We start from the raw sequence: 19,373 nt of genomic DNA, 5'->3' as shown, positions 1-19,373 counted from the left end.
AAGTACTGTTTGAGTTTACATAATGATTAAAAAATATTCATTGTGCCGCGAAAGTCTACGGTTTGCAATAAAAACGTGCGTACGGAGGACTCGTGCGTGGGTGATTTCTGCGTCCCAGATCAGAAATTTGCGTCCTAATACGCGTAATTGTTTCTGAGATCTCTGAGCTCTATCAGTAACGATTTTTGTCCCTGTCATAATATATCCATGTTCTTGCTCCATTATTCCTTTTGTTTTTACAAAATTTAACAAATCTAGATATTTACAGCCTTAGCTATGAGATATATATCATTGTTATACTTGTAAAGCGGCACAGATACCTTTCTGATATTTTCCTGCCGGCCTGACCAAGAACATCCAGTAGTCTATTTGTCTTTATCAACTCATTTCTATTGATTATTACTCTTACTTTATCAAGTTATATCATCATTCTGGCATGTTTATCTTTGTCGATAGGATAATAAAAGTTTTCATTCCATCGTGACAAAATCTCGGACAATGCTTCAAGGAATGGAAAATAGGTGTTATTACTTCCTTTAACCAGCGACAACTTAATTTTATTATTTCCTGATTCAGATTATCGAATACATTCTTCGTTATCAATTATGATTCTAGTGGACCTTGTTTATACGCCAACAATAAATCTTCTTCAGCAACAATTTCTTCAGGACTAATTTAATGTCATCATGGACACTTGTTACGTTCAGTATATTTTATATAAAATATTAAGAAATTAAAGAGCACTTAGCTCAATTGCCTGTGTTTCGTAATGTCCAAGTAATAGTGTATCTGAACTTTAACAACCGTGATATCGTTTATCATCAAACCGCGATAGCCCAACTTCGCAATCACTTAACTTTCTGTTGCATTTTTGTCGCTGCGCAAAAATGTAAATTGAACAAAATTCTGTTCGCCATTCAATGATCTGAAATAATTATCAAAATTTAACTTACTGCTTACTACCTTTTTATGGGTTTCTTCTGCTCGTTTCTTTAGCTTACCATTTTCCGTTTGGATAGAGTACATTTTATTTCTAAATCCAAAATATCCTGTTATTGGAACACCCTATGTTTCATCCTTAATCTTTTCTATAAATTGTTTGTTTGTTTCATCAAAGTATGGAGAACTCTTAGGACAATCTGACAAATCAAATTCTTCCTTCTTATCACACATATACTTGTAAATATCATATGTACTGATATCATCACTAACGAGCCGGTGTCTGTGAATAACAAGTTTTCTTTTTAACCAAAATCTTTTTGATTGTTCTGTAGTGAAAGTCATACATTCAGTAATGACTCGCAGAACACTAGACCCAACAAATAACGGTTTACTTAACAAAAATTAATTATTGTCGGTGAACAGCGGCAAAGTTGTCGTTGAAAATAGTGATACTTATAAAATCATTATTTAATACCAGCTTGTTTCTACGTTCAATATAATTAACTATTTCTCATTGACCCGCCTTTTGTATTTTCTATTGTCTTAACAAATGCAATATTGTTCATGAGTTTAAGAAAGTCTTTTTCAAAATCTGTTAGTGCTATCTTTCTCTGCTCGGTATTAATATCAATATAACATTTTAGCCCTCCCCTTGTTTAACATGTATTGCTCGATGAATCTTGCCAATGATAAGCCTGTGCTTCAGAAATTGTTTGAGAATTCTATATGCATGATATAACGTGTTTTATTCATCAAATGTGGTATCACTTATTTATGGAGCATTTGCTGAAACCAAATTTCTCTATTTGTACTCGCTGCTCGAGCAGTAAAGAGGGCGAACATACCTTATGCTGAAACGCAACTTTGAAAACTAAATACCTCAAACGAAAAAAAAAAAAAATGTCAATAACGCTAAAGGAAAACCTCTATCCAACCGGGTGTTTCTCACCATGAGTTTCTCTTGGGGTTATTTTTTTTTGTTACTTTAATTTTGTCACTTGTGTCTTTTAAGTTGGCTTTTTTCTTATTTCTTTACACCCTGACGTCTAATTGAGGTCGCGCCCTAACTGATGCTATAATTAGATCAACCAAATATCTTATCAAGATCTATACGGTATGTTGCCCTGGGATCGTGTAAACTTATTGTTATAAATTCGTGTGGGTTAGTTTTCGCTTTTAAAAAGAAATGTCTAAATCTAATTATCTCCATATCTCCACTGCATCAAGTCTGATGAATGCCTCGCAGAGTATGTGTATCAACTCCGTTAACACAACTAAAATATTACAGTCATCTCTGATCACTTTAGGTATTTGTGTATATCCTTGAATGACATAAATTATATCTGTATTATTATGTCTGCCTCTGGAACATATTATAGCTGGATTTGTTGTCTATCCAGTATCACATCATCTTATACAACTAAATTATTAACAAATCCATCTAGTTCGTCTACAGACGGTGCTTCATCAATATCAGTTATAAAATTAATAATTTCGCCACCATTTTTATTTAACAATCTTGCATTTTCATAAAAATCTTTAGGTACATCGTATCATCTCTGTTCATCTACAGATGGTGCAATTAAATATAATATATCCCACTTTAACCATCCCATTATCAAATTAAGCAGTAATTACGTTTTACCGCGCCCAGATGGACCTATTATAATCATTCTGATATAATTCGGTAATGCTGAATTACGTTTTATTGACTCTTGCTTTCGTTTCGCTGAGAAATCAATTACATCCATATTATAAATATACGTGAATTTATAATGTTTACGTTGTAGAGTTAAAACTTTAACCACTGATTTAGTCACGGTTACAAAATAAAAATTGGAAAATGTGCAATATGTAACAATTGTTTTTCGTTTTTGCCCATAAATCAACGTAAAGAGGGTGGTGATATTGCTACAATAATGTCACAGTTTCCAGGAACACCATGGACTAAATACCCAGGAGAAAAACAACTTCCAGGATATAATTATTTTCGTACTGGTACCCAACTTGATGTCCGACTTGATAACCAAGATCAACCAACACCTGGAGAGTATCCTATAAATAATATTGATAAAGCATGTCACGCTCATGATGTAGCTTATAAAAGTAAAAACCTACAAGACAGACATATTGCAGACGTAAAACTAATTCTCTCGTTAAATTTTTAAAAAAATATCAGTGAATCATTAGCTAATTTGTTGGTTAGATCCGCGATGAAAGGTAAGCTAGCATTAGGAGCTGGTAATTAATCAACTAATTATTAAAATAATGAAATCAATTTGTTATAGTTCAAGGGGATATGGGAAAGGTGGAGCAACGATTACTAAACTCGTTAATGCAGCAAATGTTTCAAGTTCTGCCGCCGCAAATTGCTTTGCACGACAGGCAATATGCCAAATTTAAATAGCAACACCTAAAATCAAATGAGCACGCTCATTTTCGATGTCAGCAGTAACGTGATTACACAACAACAATATTATTAATTTGCATATAACTCCGCCGGAAAAGATTGAAACTCACTCACGCGCTAGACATAATTTCGAAAGAAAATGACAATTTGGTCCACTTAAAATTGAAATTTCGAGTCATATTGTGAATAACTGCGCATTACAACAACTTTCCCATTTGATCTTGAATGAATAGATTTTGGTATTATTATCAATTCTCCGGAATTTCGTGATTAAGAATTCGATTTATATTGGACAGTTCTACATGACGTACACATGATTTCAGCAGTGTGTTGACATCTGCAAGTGTATTTATGTTCTGTCATTTAATCTTTGAAATCATAATGTGGGGGAAAATATGAAGTTTTGCAAATGCAATTATCAAAATAACGCTATGGAATATAATGTTTATTTCTTTTTGAGTGCAGTATTGATGATGTAATTGCACTTGGAATATGGACGAAATTACAGTAGAATTTCGAAATGTGTAATCAAGTTTGAGAACTCGTGACATGGCTCATGTATTTCGGATTTGCAGAACTAAGATAAGATTTTTTGAGGAAATTCATTATGTAAAACTTTAAGTATATTTTGTGCCATTCTTATTACCAGCTAAAGGCGACAATATATGCCTTGTCACTTGCATGTTGTTTGTAAGGATCCTGTTTGACGTCTCTTGCTTGCCTAAATCCAAAACATTGTATCAAAAACAATTAACGTGGAATGTGGCAAATCAGCTGGTATGTGGCAGTCCACGAAACATCAAACTTAGTTCTTATAGAAACGATATTAATCAACAAAAATGTAAAACGTCTACTACGAGAGTGTGCACGATTTGTTTACAAAGTAGTTCCTAATACAATATGAAGATGCAAGTGAGTACCATATCGTAAAATGTTGCAGATTCTGACATTGCAAAGTTAACGGATAAAAATTGAGCATATAATAATTTGAAATATGTTTCAAAATTTGTCTTTCTGTTTCAAAACCATTTCTGCAACTCTCAAGTATCCCAATCTATTTGTCCAATAGCAGAACAAGTTTCAAAAACGGTTATCGAAAGACTGACGATATGCTTAGAAGCATACAATAGCCAACCAGTGGTGTACTTTGTACTATTAGCTAGTAAATATATAGTCTACAGCAGTAACGGCAATCAATATGGAAAATGTAATTACTGTGAATCGTACTCAAACAACATTTTTTGTGATATATATACCGAAACAAGTAAGGAAATTATTTGACACGCCATTCTCCCATGTTGCTTTGCATTTAGACCATTAAAAATGATTTATGCATAATTCATGATAGTTACATTTAAACTATACAACTGTTTCACTTGCTATTTGGAGCAAATCTCACTCATCGCGGGACAAAAATTAATTTAAAAAATCTAATTGTTATTAACCAGAATAAAATAATCAGTATAATTTATATTTTTTAGTTTGTATATATTGCTAATAGCTTAAGCATACATTGCAATACATCTATATTAAACTTATTTACTTTCAAAACTGTCACCAAAATGCTAAATTTTCAGCTTCTTGTTAATTTGACTTGCATCACTTGCACTAAAGAAAGTAAATATTAATTTATTATATAACTAACATTAACTTTCACTGATATAAATTATAGATACACAACCAGCATACACTGTGACGTATTCGATATAAATGGTGTGCGTTTCGGTGTTTTCTTTGCGTTCCCGTGTTTCTCGGCGTAAGGTGTTTCTATGCACCCTCAACTTTGTGAAAAACGTGTAATCAGAGCGGAGGTTTGAAAGTGCACATGAGAATTCATGCTGGAGAAAAAAACATTAAAGTGTGAAGTATGTAATCAAATGTTTAATCAGGGTGGAAATTTAGAACTTCACAAGCGGAAGCATTCTAGAGAAAAACCACATAAGTGTGAAATGTGTAATAATTTTTTAAGTCATAGTGGAGATTTGAAAATTCTCACGAGGATGCATACTGGAAAAATGAACAACTTTTAAATGTGTGATGCAAAATTTAACGATATTTAAAGTTGAAAATTCACATGAGAATTCATACTGGAGAAAAGTCATGTACGTGTGAATTATGTAATAAGATGTTTACTCAGAATGGACATTTTAAACTTCACATGAAGATGCATACTGGAGAAAAACATTTTAAGTGTGGGGTTTGTTATAAAATGTCGGAATGGACAATTGTATTTTCATATGATGATTCATACTGGGGAGAAACTATTCAGGTGTGAGGTGTGGGGTAAAATGTTTAATCAGAGAGGAAATTTAAAAGTGCACCTGAGGATACATACTGGAGATAAACCAATAAACTTTATGATAAAATCTTTACACAGAATGGAGAGTAAAACATATATATGAGGATACAAGCTTGAGAAAAACCATTCAATTAAAATCATTGTCAACATAATTTATGTAATTCAGTTAGAATGCAAAGATAAATGTCATTTTATTTCCACGTTTTTCACATTAATCCATTAAAATAATATCGAACATTTCAAATACGATTTTGTCTGACTTTTTATTATTCAATATCCTTCACCAAATAAATAATGATTTTTTCCTGCAAAAGATATACCACCATGTTGACCAGTTCTGCTCGTAGGGTAATTCTGCACAACGAAACGTCATTTCTGTAAACATTGAATGACGTGTTTTTCGGGGGTCAAAAATCCATTTTGCATAAAGAAAGAACGATCGTACTTTACTTAAGAAAAGTGATATTCATTAGGTGTTACGTACATGTGATTTAATTTATATTTGATTTAAGCTGTGTTTGATTTTAATTTGATTGTTTGTGGGCCATGGAGTCTTTTTATTATTTTAGATGTCAATGTAATGTAATTTTGTTTCTAGGAATTTGATATTTTCCAGAAAAATCAGTTTGACCTGAGTTTTTCCTTAGATACCTAATAATAAAAACACTTGTTCCTATTTTTGACTTAGTCCCGGGCGTTGATTGAGGGTCAAGTAACGTTCCTCGAAGTAAAATGATTGGTTCTTATCAAGGACATACAGGGGTTACGTGATATTTTTTATGTGTAAACACGATCACGTCATCCTTTATTTCTCAATAATCTATTTCCAAAATTGTGAAATACTTAGTATTAATAGGGACATTTAGAGACAGATAGGAGAGTTCGGGTTTTTAAACACTTGTCTTCAATTTTTTTGATTTTTTATGTTGTGACCAGTATTCAATTTTTGAAGTTTTGAGTTCATATGTTCATTTTTCTTCAGATTTGGACTCTAAAAGATTAATTCATTTCTCTGGAAATATTAGTGTAGTCATACAGGATTATATTAATTATTGTGTAAATACAAGGAACTGTAGACTTCAACACAATACAGGTTACAGCATACGTCATCCCCTTTAAATATTATGACTTCAAACATTGCATTCGTGGATTATTCTTGAATCAGTTTTGGATTTGATTCTTAAAACCGTAAGTTCATCCTTTTTAATTTTACAATATTTTTCCAGGGAAATAAATAAATGATTTCTTATATTTTTCAAAGCTTGTTGTTCTTACTCTTTCTTTTGATACTGTTTAATCGAGCCTAAATACGTAACATAAGAATTGGTCAGCTCGTCTGGGATAATTTTGACTTTTCGCTAGAATATTTCAGAAAACTTTGTTTCTTTAAACTTGAATTCTCCTAGTTTTTGCAAGTTTTAGGAAATCGGCAAGCTTTTCCTAAAATGTCATCAATAGAAGAAATCTTTCTCTCAGGAACAATGAAATCTTTTTAAAAAAGATGAATTAATTAAACTAGCCAGACAATAAGATCTATCGGAGGTAAAGGCTTCCTTAACGAAATAATAAATAAGAAATATTTTGTTTCAGTATTTCGTAGAAAATAATGTTTTTGATAAAAGCGCTTTGATTTCGATCAGATATGTATAACAGACTCTGACATACAAATGAAAGAATTAAAAATGAAATACAATATGGAATTGGAGTTGAGGAAGTTGGAACTTCAGAAAGAAAAAAAAAAGATAAGCAAATGGAGTTGCTATTGGAAAAAGAACAAGAACCAATTAAATCTGAACAAGCAAAGGAACAATCACAAATGGCGAAAGAAAACGAACAAAAAAGTTATAATTTGAGAAAGAGGAGAGACAGTGACAAGAAATTGAGAAATAAAACAAATGCATTTACAAGCAGAAGATTAAGAGAAAGAAAGACAAATGCAATTACAAAAGGAACAAATGAAAATTTAAAGAGAGATGGAAGAGAGGGAATATCAGCCTTCCATCTTGTATTCATCGTCGGGACTCGAACTTGAAATGATTAGAACATTTAAATATTAGGACTTCAAACATTTTATTTGTGGATTATTCTTGGATTTGATTATTAAAATCGTAAGTACTTATTTGTTATTTTTTACAATATTTTTCCAGGTAAATAAATAAATACTTTGTTATATTTTTTCAAGCTTGTTGTTTTTATTCTTTCTTGTGTTATTGTTTATTCGAGCCTAAATACGTAACATAAGAAAAGTGTCCGAAAATATCCCACATTCTGACCAAAAAGTCATATGAAAATGATTTCTTAATGTCAACATGAAGACCCCACTACATGACCTTGTTGAACCTGTAGCCAGAATATCGTATTACTATGTAAATGTTAGAATCATGCAAATAAATAAATAAAAGATGGAAATGTACAAATCTGCATCTTAATCCTAGTATCCAATCTTGCAAGAAGTCGTCCCAAGAAATCCTAAGCTACCCATCACGTCAGCTTGCCGATAGAACCTGATTCTCACAAAATTTCTCGGCGTATAATCTGTTTCTAAATTCTTTAGTACTTTTTCCCCATAAAAGAAGAATTATAAATGCATTGCACCCTATTCATAGTTGTTTCTCTTCCACATGATAGCTTATTTATTTTTTATAAAATATTTATCTTTACTATCTTTTTTTACAAGATCGGTTTAGCTGGCTTAATATCGCCTGCCATTTAGTGGCAAATTAATGTTGAAATTTGTAAAACTAGCTATAAACCAGGCCTAGTTACTCGACTGAACTGCTGCCAGAAACAATCCAAAGTAACGTATTTCATTTATATAGCCCGATGCGTACACATTACATCCTTTCAAACTTGTGTACATAGTTTGCCGACTTATCGCGAGTCATAAAAAGGGAGGTGGTATCCCGTGAGTCGAAAATTAATATTATTTTGAACAGAATATTCTGCTGCCAATTGCCTCTCTTCAAATGGTAAGCATTGCAGTATTTTATTTTCTTCAATCGGTCGATTTCTGTATTGTGTTTTGCTTCCATATTGAAGGCGGAAACCTTAGGTGCGCAGAAATGGCCGACAGTATTGAATCTGATAAAACACTTTTTTATTAATTAAAAAAACAGATTTGATACATTTCATTAATGTGTCTAAATTAATGTTTGTATTTGAGACATGCAAGTAACTCGTGCTTCAATTCGTGGACTGTATAATGAGCGGTGTTATGATTACACTTCATATGAGCTATACATGTGAGATGCACTGTAAGTAATGGGGATTTATAGTGAGTGATGTTACACAAGCATTTTTCATTTGAGACATACAAGATACCTGTGTTACAATTAGCGGGGTTTATAATGAGGGTTTATTAACGCTATTCATGGTAGATATACAAGTGGCCACTGTTATAATTGAGAGACTTTATAATAAGAGACGACACCTCTTTTACAATTGACAGAGGCTAGAACGAGGGATGGTTTCATAACACTGCACATGGGTGATATACATGTGGTCTGTGTTCATTATACTGTCTGAGGGTCTAGAGGTAAAAAAAATGTTTGCCCTTATTTCAAACTAATGAAGGGGCGCTTTGCACGTCTTCACGCATGGCAAAGCGACTGACCTTGATATCTGGCTTGAATATTCCAAATGAAAATGTGGTATTCGGACGTATGCATATACTAATTTACATATTTACAAAATTGTCAGCAGATGACTGTAAATTGTGCTTGTAAAATATGTGTCCCACTGGTATAATATTTTAATATGATGTTGCGAATAGTGTCAATCATCAGTGTTTAACAACATTTAGTAAAGTTTACGTATGAGCAAGTCATTTTCAATGAAAAGGCTTATCCCGGCGTAAGAACGAAATTATATATATATATATATATATATATATATATATATATATATATATATTAAGACAACAGTCTCATTGGCGGTTCCTTGATCATAATGGCCAAAATGGGTTTCATATATAGTTTCCTGGCCATCACACATTTACCTGTTGAAATATTTACAAGCGAATACTACAGTTTGATTTATGATAATGTTTGTCATTTTATTTTTTCATAGAAGAATTTGTATCCAAATCAAAAAAATATAATTGATCTGATGCTGGTTGTTGAGGTAAATCAGACAAAATTCAACAAATCTATTTAATATATATTGCACCTATACTACATGAAATCCATGATATGCATGATATTGTATGGGGAATTAAGAGATTACTGTACATTATTGTATTAATACATATTGAATTAAGCACATGGATCCATTAGTTTGTTACAATATTTTCAAGCAGATTTTATTTCTTCATCTATTTCAGGTACTAATATACATGATAGCAGGTGTTGAAGGCATCTCCCATTTGGAGGCTGAGGTCATCAACCAGGAGATTTGTCCACACACAATTAGTTCTTAATATGAGTATTTTATGTCGTTTATGTTTACAAAACTCTAAATAGGAACGCGAATAGACTTCTTACAATCATAGCTTAATTCTTGTTTATCATTGTCCTACGCATAAATAACAGCACGTTTATTTAAATGCAAGATTTCTTTTTAACGTTTCTCAGATGCAACACTGTGTATCAACTAGTACCATAATTTTCACTAACTATGAGAATATTATACCACATTGCTAATTTTGTGTGCACGTTAAATCTTGTAAGTTCAATACCTCTAAAATAACACATTCTTATTTCATTCTCTTGGTATGCTTGTTCATCGTTTCCTTATTATTTTTGTAGATCATAAACTCCTTTCAAGACATTTCCTACCTTTAAAACTGTAATTAAAATAGTAAATTACAAACAAGGCAGGAAAGCATCATGCAACCACTTGGATCGACTGCCATACCTGTGAAATATAACCTTACTGGGGAATAGTAACAATCACTCTAGAGTTGTAATATCTTCCAATATTCATTTTCTGCAACATCTTCCTTCAACATAATTTTGTACTTTTAAGTTATTTTTATGACTAAAACATGTCATGCAAGCATCACGCAACAACTTATAATATTCCCAATAACTGTTAAATAGGATAACCCCATGACTGTTAAATATAACTCTGTGCGGCAATAGTAGCAACACGTTTAGACCTCTGATATCTCAAAATTATTTTTTCTTCAACAACTCCTTTTGTGGTCTTTCCTACTTTGTACGTAGTCTTTAAAGTGATTAATATTTTACCCTGCAAGTATGCATCATACATTAACGTGGGAATAGTATCATAACTGTTTATACATAAGTCTATGTGGCAGGTGTAAAATTCACATCAAATAATTTTTTGTCAGAAAAATATTAATTTTTTTAATTCTTTCATACCTCAATTTTATTTTTGACTGAATTGAAAGAAGATTAATTTTTGCTACTTCAAAACTCAATAATCACATTGTATATATAAAACGCTAGCCATAGCCAAGAAAAATGATTTATGAATCTTTCTTTGAAGAAAGTTTCTCTTTTTAAGAATTTCAATGGTTTCATCGATAACATATCCAAACACTAATTAAAAGTGACTCGTAATTCTTACACATATTGCCTACCTGCTAACATCAGTAAATGAAGACACCGGTACCAGTTTTAATGGCATTTAAACAATATGATCTAATCAAGATCTGTTCAAAGTCTGAAATCTTTCTAGAGCCCATTAAAGTGCTGGATACCGAAGTCGTGCATAAAATATTGGCAAAATTCACACATAAAATATGACCCATATCCAGATTGAACGAAAGGCTAAAATTTCCTTTAAAAAAAAAACGATTTTATCAAAGACTTTACTATAGATTTTGTTTTCATATTCGTCAAAGGAATTGCTTCTAAATATACTATGGACCCGCCTATTCTAGTCAAGACGTAATGCTCTTAGGTAAGTCTACCAGTAGTCTGCTAAGTTTGTCAAATGTAGGAAATGGTTGCAAATAAGCCTGCAATATCTTCTGGTTGGGTTTTCTTGCCATTTAGCAAGCGAGACTAGATATAAAGTATTTAGGGACATCAGTTTTTATTTTCGGCCAATAAAAATGTTTTAGGTTCATATGATTAGTTTCATTGATGCCAAATTATCCAGCCGCATATAGACTTAGAATTTGCTGTTGACCTGACTGAGGAATAAACATTTGATATGACTAGTCAACAATCGGTACCTACGATGGTCTCCCTTTTCTGGTAAGGTCCCCTTTTGAACGGTTCCGTTATACAGATAGCTTGCTGAATAAAACAGGAGATTTCTGGATATTATTTCTGTTTGACAATGAGTGATTGTCTTTTGTTACCCTGAGTATACTAATCATAATGAATTGTAAAATCAGGATCACTGTGATCAATACATCTTGATTGACAAATACCAGAAAACAGAACTTACCTCATAAAAATAACCTGGCCAATAAATGTATCATCCCTAGTAACTGCAAAAGCCAAGTAACCAGGACCTTATCTACAGCTAGGCCGTTGCCAAGTAATAAATGACTACCCTCGATGTTAAAAGACGTCATTGTTCCGACTGTTGCGGGTCCTGCGAATAAGTCTGAGGATATCTTTACAAAATGGAGACGAACATTACCAATGCAACATTCGACGTCATGAATAAGACATTTAGCTAGCAGAAAACTCCTTTGATAAAAGCAATGTACCTTTTGTCAAAAGACTGAAAATATTCTGTGTTTCTTGATGTGCCTGACAAGATTATCAAGAATTGATAGAGAACCATTCGATATTAATTCTTTACGATTATTCATATTAAATCAGTCTACATTTTGTTTGACCCATCAAAAGCGATCTCGTATTTCCAGTTCAGCTCCTTTTGGGGATCTAAATTATGCGTCGTAGCTCTCACTCCATGAACAAACACATGAACGATGGAGTAACCAGTAGTGATAAACCTCACCACGTGTCTGATCTTCGTGAGTACGCTACGCACCTCTCTTTTCGTGTAAGCTTTGTAACGACTAAACACAGGATGGACTTTCCACATGGTCACGCTTAATCTTAGAAACTCGTTGAACAACGCTGAATGGGTTTTGGATCTCTGAGTAGTTCTTGTTTTGTCGTAGTAATATTTAATCGCGAGGATATTTCGTCCACTTCAGCATTAATCTCTAACTCCTTCCTGACCCCAAACATGGTTTCATGCTTGGTCTTCCACGCTTGCACAAAGAATAATGATGTGCGCAGTAGTCATTCATACAGGACTTGATGCACTAATCCATACTACCCTGAGGTAACCACACACACGTATTCGTCCCTAGCAGAGGCATTGTGCTATATAATATATTAGTTCTTTTGATACACACCAAGCAGTTAAAGGAATGACAAAATGAGCAATCAATTAAATAAATGTCAGACGGAACTACCTTATATAACATCACTATTATTGCAAGGATAGACTAACTTCTTGCCTAATATCTATGGAATCTTATAAATGGAAAGCTTTTATCCTTCGACATGATCTTGATCGTCAACTCATGAGCATCACTCAGTCGATGTATGGTACTCAAGTGCCCAATGCCAGATTGAATGTCGCTCAGAATGAGCTCATCGAACGAGAATAGACGTCAAGGCGATGCCATGAGACAAAGTCTCTCAAAAACAACATGAGCGTCATAAGCTCGTCCACGAGTACAGGGTGATAGCAGGAAGAAAGATCCTTTCCACATAGCAGTAGCTGACACAGTTGCGAGACAAGTACAAGGTTCTAGAGGGAAAAATAGCTCTTCCTTCCAAACTTCTTAGCCTTTAGCATGAAAATCTGAGTCGATCACATCGAGTTAATATGGAAACAAATACACAAAACCTACAAGCTCTTCAGCGACAACTTGATCACATCACACGTCTTCCACCTTCTCGACTCGTTGAAAAAGCGTGCCGAGATGCTGACAAAGGATATATTTACGACCATCCACATATTCTTCAGCGCGGAGTTGACCAAGAACTTATACAGTATGTTCTACACCCTACCATCAAAACCGAACTGCACATACACACACACGGTAATCAAGTTTGGAGTAGCTTTCAATATTAAATTGGTTAAGGAACGCAAGAGCATTGACGTGTGGATCAGAACCAAATCGCTGATTGTGTATCGCAGGGATGATTTCACTCACATCGTTGACATCGACTGGTCGTTTATCCAGAGTCACATCGAAGATTATCAAAATTCCGGATCAGCAACATGTCTTCACTGAAGTCATTTGTATTTCGATTCAAACCTCCAAATTCGCACGGTTGCGCTGAGCAAGTACGTGCCACTATCCAAATCAATTGTGGCTACCAAAGCCTGCATCAATATGAAAAACAATGGTGATTACTGCCTCGTTTGCGATATACTTTCCCCGTTATAACCCGCTTAGGGCAATGCAGATTTCATCTCCGTTTACAAGCCGTATTTAGATACCATTTAAACCACTTGAATAACCTTAACCGCGGCAGTGAAAGATATCCCCAAACTAGAAGCGCTCAACGTTGGACTTTCTCTTTAAGTGTTTAGACTCTATCACAAGAAAGCAGGCGATAAGCAGTTCGTTCGCGGTATATCCACTGCTGATCTCTCCCACATCCTCACAACACAGCATCAGTTTACTGTGTTACAATCTACCGGGCAAGACTCTTCTCGCTGTAGTGGGTTCCTGTCCTATCAAATTCATCCTCAAATATTTCGAAAGCTACATGCCGTTTTCGACTGGTCTCTTTCATTTCATTGATTCCTTCCAGTCGACCCCGGAAGACCTCTCTAAAACATGCCCTATGTTCATGCATCTAGAATAAGAATTTGGAGCTCATGCTCCTCTCCTACAGCGAAAAGGGGGTTATTCCTTACGAGTACATGGATGCGTGTCCATATTTAACGGAACATCATTACCTGCTCTTAATATCGTCTATTCTCATTTAGATCTCTACCACATCAGTGAAGAAGAGTATCAGTACGCGAACAAGCGATACTTTTGCTCATGGATGTCCTCGCAAATTTGAGAGACTCGGGTCTAGATCGTTATAAACTCGTTCCACTCTTGGATTTCGCGTCACTCTATCTCTCCTGGAATGCTGTACTCCATACAAAAAAGTACAGATTGAGCTCTTCAACGATCCAGACATGTTCATGTTCACGGGGAGCACGATTCGAGACTACGTCTGCACCATCAGCCAAAAACACTCCGTGATCAACATCAAATGCATAAAACACAACGATCCCACTCCACCCTCCACATACATCCTCTATCTCGATTTCAAGAATTTATATAGCATGACCATGTCACGATCCCTTCCCACGGGTGATTTTGCACTAGATCACCAGAGAACAGTTCCTCCAGGAAAAACAAGCAGGACACAAGAACGAACGCAAACAACTATCTTCTGAATTCAGCAAAGGAAAATTTATGTATGAATTTAAAACAAATAAAAATTCGAACCAATAATTACAAACTCATGACATGAAAATTGCGTGAAATTGAGACAATTACTTTGTGCTGTCTGAGACTCTCTCGTTTTTATGGTGCATAATCTCTCTTTACCTTTAAGTTCCGCGTCACTCAACTTTGACTATTTTTCCGAAGAAAAATATTTAATTTTATCTCTGAAACACACAATCCTTAATTTTGCTTAGCCAACAAGGATTAAATTAATATAATAGTCAAATGGTAAATATACTCCCAGTATAATTTTCTATTTTGCCCTTATTAAACCAATTCGTTGAAAATTTCACGTTATCAAACTTGGCTTAACTAGCACAAAATTGTCCATAGATGGCCTGATACTTTGCCATTTGTCCGCTGCTTAGACCCAAATTTAAAAAGCATCTCTATTTTTCTTACCGGTATCTCAAAGGATTCTAGTTAACATCAACTACGCCATAAACCAGGGATGCTAAACCATTGCTGAACGATTTACACGGTATCTAGTCCATATTCAATTTAATTTGTTTTGTGTCAGACTGACCGAGGCACTTATGTGTTGCAATAACAGCTTACAAAAATTTGCATTGTCACAACTACTATTTACATCAAGTACAACAAGATAATGAAGAAGACAGCCCTATCAAATGCAACAAATACATCAAGGCAATGAATAGAACTTCCCTACCATATACAACACATTGCTCAATAAATTGAAGTGGAGTTCCCCACCCTATACAAGACGTATGTTAAGGTAATGGAGAGGACTTCCATGCCATACACATTACATATATCAAGATAAAGAGGACATCCCTATCATATACAACGCATACATCAAAACAAGAAAGAGGACTTCCCTAACAGACACAATACGTACATCAAGACAACGAAGAGAACTTCTCTATCATACCGCATACATCACGACAATAAAGAGGATTTCCTTACCATGTTACGGGCTCCGAAACGTGCGATTTTCGCGCAGTTTTTCATTGTGGACACATCCGTGCTCATGTAAAAACCGGTGACAAGAGCGATATGGACAATGTTTTCAACTCTATGGTGCAACCCTTCTTGAATTACAGAACAGCGGTAGATGCTAAAGTAAGTTTTTGAACTTACCATTAACTCGATTCAATTTTAGGAATCCTGTTCCATGCAAGAATTAGACATTGTCTTCTTCACTGCACATACATTGTGTACATCTGACTCTATTTTCAAAATAGGTAAACTATGCGGCACACGCGTCAACGCCGAAATATGATTGGCTCAAAAGGTTATACTTATTATCATAGGAGCACGGAAGTGTCCACAATGAAAAACCTAGCGAAAATCGCACGTTTCGGAGCCCGTAACTTAAGTTTGGTACAACGCAGAAAAGTCAATGATGGCTTGATGGATAGAAAAATATCTCAGAAGTAAAACAAGCCATACAGTATGGTCGTGTGCCGTTAAAGACGGAAACAGTAGAAGGAAATCGAGGGTCATGGGTGGAGCGAAGTATTTGGAAGTTCCGTACCTTCTCTCTTATTTTTTATGATAGAGAGGGTCCTATGTCAGAACGGGTCATGGGGGTAATCTAAGGTATTTTTGTCGCTGTATGATTTTTTCCTTTAGATGATTTGTTTTGTTTTGTTTTTTCTTAACACCAAGCTCGCGTCGAGCACCTGTGACAACAACAACAACGATTCCGAACAAGATCGGTGCTGCTGTATCGAAAATGGACTCTTCCATAACTTGTAGAGTGGATTACTGGTCTATTATAAATTGACTAGTCATGTCCATAAAATTTAAAGTTGAATGGCCACATGGAATAAGTGCTAGTGAAAAGTGTTTGATCTACGCTGAAGACCACAGAAGCACAGAATCCTAGATACCACAGAAAAAAGCCGTTTATGGCCTAAGTGTGAATGTGTGATAAATCATTTATTCATAGAGGAAGCTTAAAGCGAGAGGAGAAGAAGAATGGAGAAAAACCATATAAGTGTGAACTATTTGATGGAATGTTAAATTAGAATGGAGATTTGAAACTGAGGATACATCCACGTGATCCAGCAGAAAACCATTTAAGTATGTAATGTGTGACTTGGAACAGAAGTGAGATTTGAAGCTGCAGATGAAAACACATGATGGTGAAAGACAGTTTAAGTTTGGTGTCGTATGTGATGAAAGGTTTAGTCAGAGTGGAGATTTAAAGGTGGTGCATATTGGAGTAAAACCATATAAGTGTGAAATAGAATGTTTGATCAGAGTGGAGATTTGAAACTGCAAATGAAGATGCATATTGAATAAAAACCATATAAATGCTAAATGTGTGATAAAATGTATAGTTATAATGGAGTTTTAGAACAGTACATGAGGAGCCAAACTGGAGAAAAACCATTCAAGTGTAAAGTGTGCGATAAAATGTTTAATCGGAGTGGACATTTAAAGCAGCACATGAGGATACATACTGGAGAAAAACCATTCAAGTGTGAAATGTGTGATCAAATGTTTAATCAGAGTGGACCTTTAAAACAGCACATGATGATCCATACTGGAGAAAAACCATTCAAGTGTGAAGTGTGTGATAAAAACTTTAATCGGAATGGACATCTAAAGCTGCACATGAGGATTCACACTGGTGAAAAACCATATAAGTGTGAAATGTGTGATAAAATGTTTATTCAGAGTGGAGATTTAAAACTTCACATGAGGATTCATACTGGAGAAAAACCATTTAAGTGTGAAGTTTGCGATAAAATATTCAGTCGGTATGGATATTTAAAACTTCACATGAGGATTCATACTGGAGAGAAACCATTCAAGTGTGAAATGTGTGATAAAATGTTTAATCAGAGTGGGCTTTTAAAACTGCACATGAGGATTCATACTGGAGAAAAACCATTTAAGTGTGAAGTTTGTGATAAAATGTTTAATCAGAGTGGACATTTAGAACTGCACATGAGGATTCATACTGGAGACAAACCATTTAAGTGTGCAGTGTGTGATAAAATGTTTAATCAGAGTGGAGATTTAAAACTTCACATGAGGATTCATACTGGAGAAAAACCATTTAAGTGTGAAGTTTGCGATAAAATATTTAGTCGGTGTGGTCATTTAAAACTGCACATGAGGATTCATACTGGAGGAAAATCATTCAAGTGTGAAGTGTGTGGTAAAATGTTTTATCATAGTGGAGTTCTAAAATTGCACATGAGGATTCATACTGGGGAAAAACCATTCAAGTGTGAAGTGTGTGATAAAATGTTTAATCAGAATGGACCTTTAAAACAGCACCTGATGATCCATACTGGAGAAAAACCATTCAAGTGTGAAGTGTGTGATAAAATGTTTAATCGGAGTGGACATTTAAAATTACACATGAGGATTCACACTGGTGAAAAGCCATTTAAGTGTGAAGTGTGTGATAAAATGTTTATTCAGAGTGAAGATTTAAAACTTCACATGAGGATTCATACTGGAGAAAAACCATTTAAGTAAAATGATTGTCAACATATGTTTGGTAACTCAATGAGAAAAGCAAAAATATGGTATTTTATCAAAGTATTTTAAAATAAAGCAATCATTTCAAACTGATTTGGTCTGACTTTTATTCATCAGTATCATTACGATGTAAATACATTGTAATTTGTAGTCTTTTCTTGGTTGAGTTCGAATGAATCTGTCAGACTTTGTGTGGCTTTGTTAGGACTTGTAGTGTGTAGTGGAACTTTAGATAAAGTACATGGAGAACCAATGCCTTTTGTGAAATTGCCCCATGGAGAACTTACCCCAACGTATCTTGAGAAGTTGCCCCAGGGTGGATGAAGAATCATGTATGTATGTTATGTATGTATGTATGTATGTATGTATGTATATAAGTATTCTGAATTTATAAGCTTTTAACTTATCATGATGATATATATATATATATCATCATCATCATCATCATCAGTCCCATAGCCATTGGGGCACAGCACAAGACCTATCAACCAGCTTTCTCCATTCCTCTTGATTTTCCACCTTGTTGAGTTGTTCAGTGTCCAGTCTGTCTACTCTCAAATGTTATCTTCCCACCTCTTTCGTTGCCTGCCTCTCTTTCTTCTTCCTTGTACAGTGCCTTCTAGGATTGTCTTGGCAAGTCCTGATGATCGTGAAACATGCCCATGCCACTGCAGTTTCCCTTTCTTCACTATGATCAGGAGGTCATCATGTGGCCTAATGGCTTATCTTATCGTTTGGCATATTTCTTCATTGGAGATATGGTCTTTGTATGTGATGCAGAGGATCTTTCGGAAAAATATCTCTGTAGCCTGTATCCTTTTCGCCAAGTCCGCTGTTGTGGTCCATGATTTGCA

General features: G+C 34.5%; 2 protein-coding genes across 2 annotated transcripts in view; one reads left to right on the top strand and one right to left on the bottom strand.

Annotated features, from left to right (window-relative positions):
• The window catches only part of LOC149789760 (uncharacterized), a 70,738-nt gene that overhangs the window by 5,644 nt on the left and 45,721 nt on the right, over nt 1-19,373 (bottom strand). Inside the window, exon 2 of the mRNA XM_089973113.1 lies at nt 14,244-14,404. Within this exon, the coding sequence (XP_089829239.1) occupies nt 14,244-14,404 (161 nt within the window). The remainder of the gene's footprint in view (nt 1-14,243; nt 14,405-19,373) is intronic.
• On the top strand, nt 16,763-18,612 carry LOC149789761 (uncharacterized). The gene has a single exon (XM_089971765.1). The coding sequence runs from the start codon at nt 17,344-17,346 to the stop codon at nt 18,514-18,516; it is 1,173 nt and encodes a 390-aa protein (XP_089827891.1). The 5' UTR covers nt 16,763-17,343; the 3' UTR covers nt 18,517-18,612.

This window comes from Sinohyriopsis cumingii, chromosome 10 (genome assembly GCF_028554795.1).
Source record: "Sinohyriopsis cumingii isolate HCF-2022 chromosome 10, ASM2855479v2, whole genome shotgun sequence".
NCBI classification, from domain to species: domain Eukaryota; kingdom Metazoa; phylum Mollusca; class Bivalvia; order Unionida; family Unionidae; genus Sinohyriopsis; species Sinohyriopsis cumingii.
The sequence above is the reverse complement of the archived record's forward strand: the minus strand, read 5'-3'. Positions and strand labels throughout refer to the sequence as shown.

Excerpts from the sequence above, each read along its gene's own strand:
- LOC149789761 (XM_089971765.1), top strand. The coding sequence starts at position 17,344 with ATGTGTGATAAAATGTATAGTTATAATGGAGTTTTAGAACAGTACATG.